Here is a 12031-nt window from a genome sequence, read left to right on the forward strand (position 1 = left end):
CGGGCCAAACTCGACTCGAATTTATTTAGTTAAACATTCAACGTTGTGTTTAAGTTCGAGCTCAAGCTCAAGAAAACGTTATTGTTCGTTCGAGTTCAATGCTCGTTTAGTTTTAGAGAAATTTTCGTTTTAAAACTAACTTTTGAGATCTAGATGTTTGCTTAGAAGCTTAACTTAATATTTTGTATATTAGTTTAAGTAATAATAAGAGAAAGAGGTGTAATTTTGTAATTATTGAAAAGGCAAATCTATATTTATTTTGCCTAAGAGAACAAAAATAAAAAAATAAAAAAGTTTAACATAGAATTAAATTAATGAAGGAATAAACCAAAAATATTTAAAAGAAAAACAAAAAATCAAATAAATAAATAAATAAATATAAATATAAATATAAATATTAATTAAAATCCAAAATTTAATAATTTTCTTTTTATTATGTTAAACAAAAATCAAAAAAATTAGAGCTGCGGGGGATCCAACCCCGTGCCTCTCGCATGCAAAGCGAGCGCTCTACCATTTGAGCTACAACCCCGATATGACCCTATAAAAAACTAAACGAATAAATTGACAAGAATTCAAGATACGGAGTATTACCTTTACATAGGCTATGAATCACCGAATAGAAAGAAAGCTATTTTTCTGCCATTGTTGCACTCAACCTACTGAAAAACCAAACTCTGAATCTACGTGTCATCGAGATTTGTGTTTCATCCCCTGTATCTCGCATTTGGTTTCCGCTAGATCTGATCTGGACACTTGTTTACAATCTTCCGATTCAATAAACATAAAGTACGTATCTGATTCCCTACTTCACAATTCACTAAATTAAATAAACAAACCCTAGATCCGTGTAACACTTGTCCCTACATGTTTAAATTCGTCTATCCATAATTATTTCATTATTCAATGTTGATGATGATTTATTATTGGCTTAACTTTTGCAGGTGTATATTGTTTGATGCATTTGATTTTATATAAATTCAACAATTGGAGTTATAGATATAAGATATATATAAAATTATTTTAGGGATTAGGTTAATATGGCTTGGTTCAGTGGGAAGGTATCATTAGGGAATTTTCCTGATTTTTCTGAAGCTGTTAGTAAGATTAGTGAGAGTGTTAAAACTATCGAAAAGAATTTCGATAATGCTCTCGGTTTGGATGAGAACAATCCTAATGCTGCTGCTTCTTCTTCTTCAACCTCTCAAGGTAAACTTATTGACTTAAATCTTGTTGCTTTATACGAGTTGGCCCGTTTTCGTGTTAATTGATTTGGTTTTTTTTAGCAAATTACAACAGATTGTATCCAATTTTAACAGAAATAAATAAGTCACATTCTATGTGACTACTGACTACTTATAGTCTAAACTGTATTAAATGGGAAGTTACAGATTCTGCTAATGTATGTTTTGAAACAAAGGTTTGGAAAGCATAATGTCTAATAATCATTTTTAGTTCGATATATACGATGGCACATATGGTAAATTTGAATGCATTATGAATCTATGATGTAGTTGACCCGAATTGTTTTATATGGTGCATTATGAGAGTGCACATTATGAGTTGATTATTTAAAGAAGGTGGGATATGTTATTTGTTTCCATTTGATGATTCTGGATGTGAGGAGATATATTTATTGATTGTTATCAGGAGGTTCAGGGTTATGGTCTACGGATATAATGTCTTTTATGGGTAAAAAAGATGATGAGGATGATGATGATGATGATGATGATGATGTCAAGTCATCTGAAAAAATTGAATCCTTGGAGAAAAATGCGTCTCCAAATCCGCCATCTTCTTCTCGGGAACACGAGACGGCTGAGGATGATGATGAAGTTGATTCTACGTATGAACATGGAGAAGTAAATGTTGAAACTTTGAAGCCTGAAGAGGATCATGATTACCCCTCGAACATAAATAAATTAGTTTCAGAGGAAACAGAGGTCGGAATTGAAAAATCGGCTGAAAAAGATATTGTTGTTGATAAACAAGTAGACGAGATTGCTGACAGGTCACTGGAAACAAATATAGCACTTTCTGAAGAAGCAGAGAGTATCGGAAAAACAAATATTGGAGTATCCGAAGAACAGAGTGTCGATCATGCTGAGCAACAACAGGACAACTCGGAATCCGACTCTGTAAAAGATTCTGGATCACCTGAACACAAGTCGGTTACTTCTGAAGATCAAGTTATCGATTCAAATGATGCTTTACCAACTTTTGATTTGCAAAAGGATGAAGATGAATCAAAGAAACAAGAAGAGCCTATGCAGGCAGTTCATGCAGTTGAAGTTGAATCGGCCACACCAGATGATGATGATTCTAAGATGGTTGCAAATGAAGGTGACACAAGTGCTAACGTTCACTTAACGGAGCAGGTAACGGGTGAACATGAAACTAACATAAACGAACAAGGTTCAAGTTCGGGAAGAAATTTGTCAGATAATGAAGATTTAGCGGTTGAGCTGGAGAAAGTGAAGAAGGAAATGAAATTGATGGAAACTGCCCTTTTAGGAGCTGCTAGACAAGCTCAGGTACACAAACATGAGCCTTTTGTCACTGAATAGAATATTATTTTATTGAAACAACAGTAAATGACAGTTTTTGTAACTTCATAAACTATTTTGCTTATTTGTCTTGATAGGCAAAAGCCGATGAAATTGCAAAGCTGATGAATGAGAATGAGCGGCTGAAGTCTTTGCTCGAGGATCAATTAGTAAGTACAAGTTTATTTCGTTCAATATGGATGTGAATATGCATGATTATATCAAGATATTTTGTTGTTTATTGTCTATTCTTTGTAGATGCTTCTTCACTTCCTTTTGTATTGTAGCAGTTTCATTGTTTAGCGTAACTTCTTAGATAGTGCACAATAAGGTGTCGTCTCGCCTGATAGATACAATAACAGTAGTTGAAAATTTGATACCTACAAAGCTACTTTTTAAAGTTGGATTCATATAGTTGAACTTTCGATACATTATAGACGCTATACTCTTTTTTAAGCTGTGTGAGATATGTTAAAACCAAGATCCTTTGTTGTAGTTCTATTATATTTGCAGTCTGATTGATTTGTAATATTAAACAGAGAAAATCAAACGAAGTTGAAGTCGAATCCTTAAGAGAAGAGTATCATCAAAGGGTATCAACTCTTGAAAGAAAGGTAAAGTTGTTTAATCTTGTAATATTTAGCTACATTGTATCTTCGTTGCCGAATATTACTCTCGGCTTAATTTTTTTTATTATTCAGGTTTATGCTCTCACGAGAGAAAGAGATACCTTACGTAGAGAGCAAAACAAAAAGAGTGATGCCGCTGCTCTTCTTAAGGAAAAGGATGAAATCATCACTCAAGTTATGGCAGAAGGTAAATCCGTAAATATCTCGAATACTTTATTGACTGGTAGTATTTTATCCTGGTGTTCGTCATTTCACATGTGAAATTATACTTTTTTCTCGATATTTCTAGTAGTATATGTATATAAAGTTATGATATCTTTCCTTTTCGTTCATTTAGGTGAAGAGCTTTCAAAGAAGCAAGCTGCTCAAGAATCGACAATTAGGAAACTTCGTGCACAGGTTTAATTTTCTTTAGAAGCCAAAACTGCTAGATTGCTTTTATCTCTTATGCTAAATTTTATTTTTGGTGAACGCTAGATCCGAGAGTTTGAAGAAGAGAAAAAGGGATTGATTACAAAGCTGCAGGTATTTGTATTCATTTATCTCTGAGTAATTAATAGTCGTATGATGGTTCAAAGATAAAACTTAACCTGAATTGAGCCGTCGTTTAATTTAACGGGCCGGATTTCTGATTCGATTAACTTGTTAGGCTGAAGAAAACAAGGTAGAGAGTATAAAGAAGGACAAAGCGGCTACAGAAAAACTGCTTCAGGAAACAATAGAGAAAAACCAGGCTGAATTTGCAACTCAAAAGGAATTTTATACAAATGCATTGAGTGCAGCTAAAGAAGCTGAAGCATTAGCAGAGTCACGTGCAAACGATGAGGCCAGAATTGAATTAGAGAGTCGTTTGAAAGAAGCCGAAGAACGTGAAGCTATGCTTATTCAAACTTTAGAAGAATTAAGACAAACTCTGAGCAGAAAGGAGCAGCAGGTTTGCGTTTTAAACGTTTTAGATTTTTTTTTTTATATATTTTCAAAGTTAATTAATAATCTGCTTATATCTGTAATTTTTGTTGTTGCAGTCTGTATTTAGAGAAGATATGCTAAGGAGAGACATCGAGGACCTTCAAAAACGATACCAAGTGTGTATTGCTTTCATAAATAAAAGTTCCCTACTTTTTAATCTTTCTGATTAAGCTCTTCCTTTAATTAACTAACTGATAACTATGCACCGTTGGTCCCTAGGCAAGTGAGCGTCGATGTGAAGAGTTGGTTACACAAGTTCCCGAATCTACTAGACCTCTTCTAAGGCAAATCGAAGCTATTCAGGTTTGTTTGCGTTTACACTTCGTTTCACTGAATATGTTTTTGTCCAGTTCCTTTTAGTTTTAAATAGTTAATGCACCATCTTAATATTATAAGAATCCAATATTTTGAAATAAGTGAAAATCCACTGTGGGCGACGTAAGGCTAGTTCTGCGCGCTTGACTATTTATTAACCTCGTTAGCTACTTTTTTATCCACTTTATCGTGACATGAATGTATAAAAGATAGTTTTTTTTTACTGATCGAAGTCGTTTATATGATCGGTAACACCGTAACAGGAAACAACTGCTAGAAAGGCAGAAGCGTGGACTGCTGTCGAGAGATCACTAAACTCACGCCTGCAGGAAGCTGAGGCCAGAGCGGCTGGAGCAGAAGAACGAGAACGTTCTGTTAACGAACGTTTATCGCAAACATTATCTCGTATAAATGTTCTAGAAGCTCAGGTTTGTTAGTTTTAAATATTGGTTCCAATAGTAATCAAGGTTGCAAAAATCGCTACTTGGGGAGTACTCGGAAACTCGAGGAGTACTTCTGATGTTAACCAAGTTTGACGTTGACCGATTTTCCGAGTAATCATTTACTCCCGAGTTTTGACCAATTTTCCTTGTAATTTCGAGTTTGGCCGAGTTTTGACCGATTTTCCGAGTAATCCCGAGTTTGACAGAGTTTGACTGAGTTTGACCGAGTTGCAAAAATCGAGTACTCGCTGAGTAATTCCAAATTCTGCAACACTGATAATAGTAACTAACAATGATTTTATTTATATATTGTTGTAGATATCTTGTTTGCGAACAGAGCAAACGCAACTTGCGAAATCCCTTGAAAAAGAAAGACAGCGAGCATCCGAAAGTAGACAGGATTACTTAGCACTAAAAGAAGAGGCTGATACTCATGAAGCTCGTGTGAATCAGCTTAATGACACGATACAGGAACTCAAACAGAAACATAAGCAAGAGCTTCACGAAGCGTTAACGCACCGTGAACTTCTACAGCGGGTACAGTTCGTCTCGTCACTAAAAAATTAGCCATTTCAATAATATATTCTCAAAAAAAAAAAAAAAAAAAAACTAATTATGACCTGTACACCTTTTTTTGAAGGATATCGAACGTGAAAAAACTGCTCGTTTGGAACTGGAAAAGGCAGCTCATCTTCAATCTTCTACTGTTCCGATAGCCAGAACAAAGTCTACATCTGAGAATGGTAAAGTAGCTATAATTGTATTTTGCTTTATACGTCTTCTTTCTTATGTCTGGCTTATTTGAAATTGTTTTATATATATGGTTAACTTTTTATTTGTAGGTTTGAGTCGCAGACTCTCTAGTGCTAGCAGTTTGAGTAGCATGGAGGAAAGTTTTTATTTGCAAGCGTCTTTGGACTCGTCTGATACTCCTCCTGAAAGAAAAAATCCCGGAGATGCAACAATGAGTTCGTATTATTTAAAAAGCAAAACACCAAATGCGTTTGAAGCTGCCCTTCGACAAAAAGAGGGTGAACTTGCATCTTACATGTCTCGACTGGTATATATTTCTCTATATATTTCTCTAACGCTTCACCATTTAATAACAATAAATAATAAATATTTAATATTAGTTTATGACATATTCTGATTCGATGTTAGGCGTCCATGGAATCCATTCGGGACTCTCTTGCTGAGGAGTTGGTTAATATGACTGCAGAGGTACATTTTATTTAGTTTAATTGTTATGCTCTTCACTTGTAGACAACAAGTGTTACACATTAAAATTCATTTTCGAATATTTATTGCTGTGCAGTGTGAAAGATTACGGTCAGAAGTTTCTCAGCTGCCTGGCATGAAAGCAGAGTTGGAAGCATTACGACGCAGGCATGCCGCTGCGTTGGAGTTAATGGGTGAACGGGATGAGGAGGTACATATGGGTGACTTTTGTGACCCGTCAATTGTTGATATGTTCTGGTCTCTGAACTAAAAACGTTTGGCCCAATTTTTGCCTTAATAACTTAAGAATAATTTAATGAGTTAACTATGGTTATATGCATTATAAGTAGACTTTGGCTGATTTAACCTCTTTGACCCTGTTTGAGATTCAACACAACCCATATCGACCTATTCGTAGGTAGAATGGGTTGATAGTGCCAGCTCCTCTTCATTATGGCTATACATGACCTAATTCTGAAATTTTTGTTTTGTATAGCTTGAAGAGCTTCGGGCTGATATTGTGGACTTGAAGGAGATGTATAGAGAACAAGTAAACATTCTTGTAAATAAGGTATTTTATATTTATTGGCAATCAAAGTAAACATATTCTACTAAATAGCACGTTCCCAGTGACTCGTTTGTAGCGAGTAGTATGAATTCAAACGAAATTTTGTCTAATTTGCTCGGTCTTGTCTTGTGTAGATCCAGGTGTCGAGTTCACAAATTGGTGCTGCCTAAAGGAAGAGGCCGTTGCGATCTTGTATCTGGAAAATACTACATTATAGTATACGGAAAATACCGTTTTATCCCTTTTCCCATTGGGTGAATGATCTTATATTTGCAGAATGATGCTTTATTACTGATGTCTTGTGATGAGTCTAAGAGCTTTTTTGCAGCTTCTATTGATTTAAAAGGATAGTAAATAATAACATAAGGTGAATTTTATTTTTTGATTTATTATTTGAGTGTAGACTCATTTTGTCTTAGGCATGAGTTTTAGATGCATCTTCCATTTTGCCATTTGTAATTATTTTGTGAAAGCCAAGTACATCAAGTTTATTTGGGGAGGCAATATAGGAGCATTCGTGACCAAACCCTAATAATGCCATACCACATCTAATACAAGTTGGGAAGTTGTGTTTTTAGTTGTTGCTAATTATAGATAACAATATTCAGTTTATAGTTACGCATGATTATAATTATTATAACATGCATAATAACGAGGGAGTTTGTTAGTCTTGTTTGTAATATTAAATGTACGGAGTATACATTATTGCATATTTATTTATCCAAGTACAGACACTTATATCACGATTATACAAACAAATTTAATCCAAGGACTTGAACTTCAACCTTTATTATAATTAAAAGAGCGCCACTATATTAGGATGTCCTTCGGTATGGTCTGACTCTCTTAGCGAGAGGTTAGGAGTTCGACTCTGCTGGACTGCAACATTGCACTCAATGTTATCCTTGACCTGAAGTATCCACTCAGGTCGCCTTTCGCTTAGTGCAGGGGTAGCGGGGAGAGGGGTTTTACCGGCTATGCCCTCGGATTGGTCCGGGTTTCTTCTAGGGCAGTAGTTGATGGCGGGTTATGCGACTATGGGAGATGAACGCGTGAGTGGCTAAGTTCTCTGGATGATCTCAAACTGAGGTCCAAAAAAAAAAAAAGAATGTCATTTGGTAAAAAAAACAAAAAACAAAACCCTTGTAACTATAGCCTTGATGAATATATATCCCCTAATTAGTAAAGTAACAAACATATAGAATAATAGAAACTAATCAAAGTGAATGAACTGTGGAAGCAAAATTAAATAGTTGATCACAGTTATGTTGTTAATAACTATTTTTATTTGAACACTATGGTTCCGACAGTCGAGACGGATGTTGATCAACGTTAACTTTTTATATATTTTTTAAACATAAATATGTAAAAATAAAAACAAATATCTATGTTTAATTTGAAACAATATTTATGTTTAAAATATATATTAAAACTCAATGTTGGTTAAAATCTGTCTCGACTCCGTCGCGATCGTTTTTATGGTTTTTGACCGTTTTTTTATCTTTGTTGACCGTTGTTTAATCGTTGACCGATTTTTTTTCCCCGTTTGATCCATTGTGATGGTACACAAGTAAATCTGTTGTGACGTAAGTTTTTTTTTTTTTTTTACAACAGTGTTTATAGTACGCCAAAACACCAACAAACCGTACTAGAATGTTTTTGAAATGGCAAAATGCTACTCAGGGAATTCATTATGTTATTGTGACCATAATGTACAAGTATCATGCATAACACATTCGAACACATTCTATATATATTCAATAAGAGAACACGAACAACAAAATTGCAATTGGAACTGCAATGGATTTTAAAACCCGATTTGTTAACCCCGTAAATAATAAATGTGGTAACTATAAAACAAAAGCAATATATGTTGGATGAGTGGTTATGGGGTTCTTATTAACCTAGTGGTCATCGGTTCGAAACATGGTGGTCCTTTTATTTTTTTAGAAACTTAAAATCGGATTTATTTAAATTAAATAGTGTCGTACATATACTCAATAGCATCAATGAATGGATGGTTAGGTGCCTCACATTGGTACCGGATGGTTGTGGGTTTGAGTCATGAGAACTTTTTTTTATTGTTTTTTGTACAAAAATCGGCGAGTTCTTACATGGTCAACCGCACTTACACCGCAGCGAAGCGTGGTTGACTCCAAAACTTGTTTGCCTTCAAGTTTAGGAGACCATCTTTGTTAAGGCGCCAAAAACCAATTTCTTATCTCGTGATCATTTTTGACTCTTTACCCAACAGATCCAAGATATGCATCTAAATCTCCTGTGAGGATATGGTATCCCAAGCCAAGATATCTTTTATGTAGCTTCACTTAAACTCTGTTATTTTAGGAAAGAAATGAAATGAGATGAAGGGAAATGAAGGGGAGGGGAGTTGAATCCTTTCAGTTTGGAATGAAGTGTTTGAGGGAAAATTACACTAAAATGATCAATCAACTTTCTTCCCTTTTTTTTCTTTCATGTGAAAATTCAGGAACACCAATAAATTTAAAAGATTCCCTTTCATTTCTTTCCAAATTGTAACTCCGGAACATACCCTTATACTTGAAAACTATATGGTTTTTCATTTGATAAGATATCAACAATCTTGTTTTTGGATTACACTGGCAATAACAAGACGAATGTGGTGGCACGCAAAATTGGAGCACAATAAAGCTTGGAAACTTGTATTCTTACAAAGTTAATTTCCAAGTTAATAATAATAGTCCGCAAAAATGAGATCCTTTCTTGTCAAGTTTTCTATTTTTTACATACATGTCGTGTTCATAATTTAGTTCTGCTTAATTTAAAATACTTAACGAAGGTTCGAATAACGACCATTTTGATTATCTTATTTCAATTTTTTAATTTTACAATGCTTTATCAGAGATTATAATTATAATGCATGAAAAACAAAGATGTCTATACATACATATATATATAATTTACATACGGCAGGTGATTCCACTAACAAAATTTGGTTATTGATATGCTAGTAAATTAAAGAACGAAAATAATGGTATGTGTACTGTTGGAGATATGGATATGGAGAACTTTAAACAATTAGAGGGAAGATTTCAGGAAACTCACACGAAGCTTCCACGAAGTTGTTAGGAAACTCACATGTAGCTTCTACGAAGTTGTTAGGAAACTCACATGTAGCTTCCACGAAGTTGTGAGGAAATTCACATGTAGCTTCCACGAAGCTGTCAGGAAACTCACATGAAGCTTTAAGGAATTGTTTTTAGCTTACTCCTTAAATCATTTTATAAATAGACCTTCTTATAACTCATTGTAAACACACCACAAATATTCAGTAAATACATTCTCTAGTTGGTCCGTGGACTAAAGCAATCACAACGATTGCATATAACCACGTTATCTCTTGTGTCGATTTACATTTCTTGCATTTATAATCTTTCGTTCATTAAGTGGGTTAGTAATCTTGTAGAATTACTATCGGTGAGTGATCTTGTTGAATCACTTGCTTTTTTTTGGGTCCTAATATCCTTACAACTGGTATCAGAGCACAAGGTTTCGTTAAGGGAACGATGGCGGAAGACGGAAAGTTTAGAATCGACCGATTCGATGGGAGAGACTTTGGCTTTTGGAAGATGCAAATTGAAGATTACTTGTATCAAAAGAAGCTACATCAACCTCTGTTAGAGACCAAGCCCGAAAGCATGAGCGATGCCGATTGGACGCTTTTGGATCGTCAAGCTTTGGGTGCGATTCGTCTTTCACTTGCTAAGAATGTTGCATACAACGTTGTGAATGTGAAGACGACGTTTGCTTGCTTGAAAGCACTCTCTAACATGTATGAGAAACCTACCGCTTCTAATAAGGTTTTTCTCATACGATAATTGTTCAATACGAAGATGAAGGAAGGTACGAGTGCAACGGATCATATCAACGAGTTCAACAACATCATATCGAGGTTAGCATTGGTAGATATTGTGTTTGATGATGAGTTAAAGGCACTAATCTTGCTTTCATCATTACCGGAAAGTTGGTCGGGTACGGTTACCGCAGTTAGTAGCTCTACGGGAACTACTAAGCTAGCGTTTGAAGGAATAAGGGATTTGATTCTTGGTGAAGATACTCGTAGGAGAAACTCGGGGGAATCGACATCCGGTTCTTTGTTAAGTACCGACAACCGTGGTAGGAAATTTGATTGCGGTGAGAAGAAGGGTAGAAAGAAGTCTAAGAAGAGGTATCCACCGAAAGATAGAAGTGAAGCTGTTTGTTGGGGTTGCAATCAAAAGGGACACTTTCAAAGGAATTGTAAAAATGGTCCGGCGAAAGGTGTGAACTTGACCGTGGAGAAAAGTGATGATGCACTTTTTATGTAGTGTTGAAAATTCTATGGAGTCTTGGATTTTGGATTCGGGAGCTTCGTTTCATGCTACTCATGTCAAAAGCATGATGAAGAATTTTCGTTCATATCAAGGCAAGGTGAGATCGGCGGACGACAAACAACTCAATATAGAGGGCATTGGAGATGTTGTATTGAAGACTACTCTTGGCTCTAATTGGACCTTGAAAAACGTAAGGTACATTCCTAAATTAAAAAGAAAACTTATTTCGGTTGGTCAATTAGATGATGAAGGTAACGCGGTTACTTTTGAAAACCGCCAATGGAAGGTGGTTAAGGGTAGTTGTGTCGTGGCTCGTGGACATAAAAGGGGAACTCTTTATATGGTTGAAGTGTTTGATGAAGACACGGTGGTTGCTACGGTTAATGTTGAGTCCGAATCAACTCTATGGCACCGAAGACTCGGGCATATGAGTGAGAAGGGTATGAATGTAACATCCTTAATCGGGCCTAGATGTAAGATTACTAGATTGCCCTTAAGTTAGTATTGTGTTACTATATGCTTTTATTTTTTTATTTAATATTTGTTATTATTTAATGATGTGGTTAGGACCAGTTTGTGACAAAGGTCACAGAACAGGTTTGTTTTGGACTTCGTTTGGGCTACCAAATGATGTGCGAAAGATATCAGATAACTGATAAATACCCGTGTGTTGCACTGTGTGGGAAATTAACCTAAATTAAGTGACTAGTCTGTGTGTTCTTCTTCCCATTTTCTAGAAAATTCCCAAACACACCCGTTCTTCATCTCCCTCACCTACTTCAAACCCTAATCCTTGATTCTTGTTTTAGAGCTCAAATTGTTTATATCTTTGTGTTCCTTGTGATTCACTGATTCTTTTAAGGTAAGAATCACAAGCTTCCATGCTTTAATCTTTGAGAAATTTAAGGTTTTGTGTTAGTTTTCATAAATGTGTAAATTTGTGTCAAAACAAGTGGTTTAAGTGTTGTTATGGTCAAATTGTTGTGGGTTT

At 35.3% G+C, this 12031-nt stretch overlaps 1 protein-coding gene across 1 annotated transcript; it reads left to right on the forward strand.

Annotated features, from left to right (window-relative positions):
- The first annotated feature begins 652 nt into the window (after positions 1-652).
- On the forward strand, positions 653-7077 carry LOC139869968 (golgin candidate 5-like). The gene is made up of 19 exons (XM_071857820.1): positions 653-789; positions 945-1209; positions 1651-2534; positions 2645-2716; positions 3086-3160; positions 3248-3362; positions 3513-3574; positions 3653-3700; positions 3825-4109; positions 4201-4260; positions 4364-4447; positions 4723-4887; positions 5221-5439; positions 5543-5645; positions 5745-5962; positions 6064-6123; positions 6218-6331; positions 6617-6691; positions 6823-7077. Exons 2-19 carry the CDS (start codon positions 1041-1043, stop codon positions 6856-6858), a joined length of 2844 nt encoding a protein of 947 aa, XP_071713921.1. The 5' UTR covers positions 653-789; positions 945-1040; the 3' UTR covers positions 6859-7077.
- The last annotated feature ends 4954 nt before the right edge of the window (positions 7078-12031 follow it).

The sequence above is a fragment of the Rutidosis leptorrhynchoides genome, chromosome 10, assembly GCF_046630445.1.
Source record: "Rutidosis leptorrhynchoides isolate AG116_Rl617_1_P2 chromosome 10, CSIRO_AGI_Rlap_v1, whole genome shotgun sequence".
In the NCBI taxonomy this organism is placed as follows: Eukaryota; Viridiplantae; Streptophyta; class Magnoliopsida; order Asterales; family Asteraceae; genus Rutidosis; species Rutidosis leptorrhynchoides.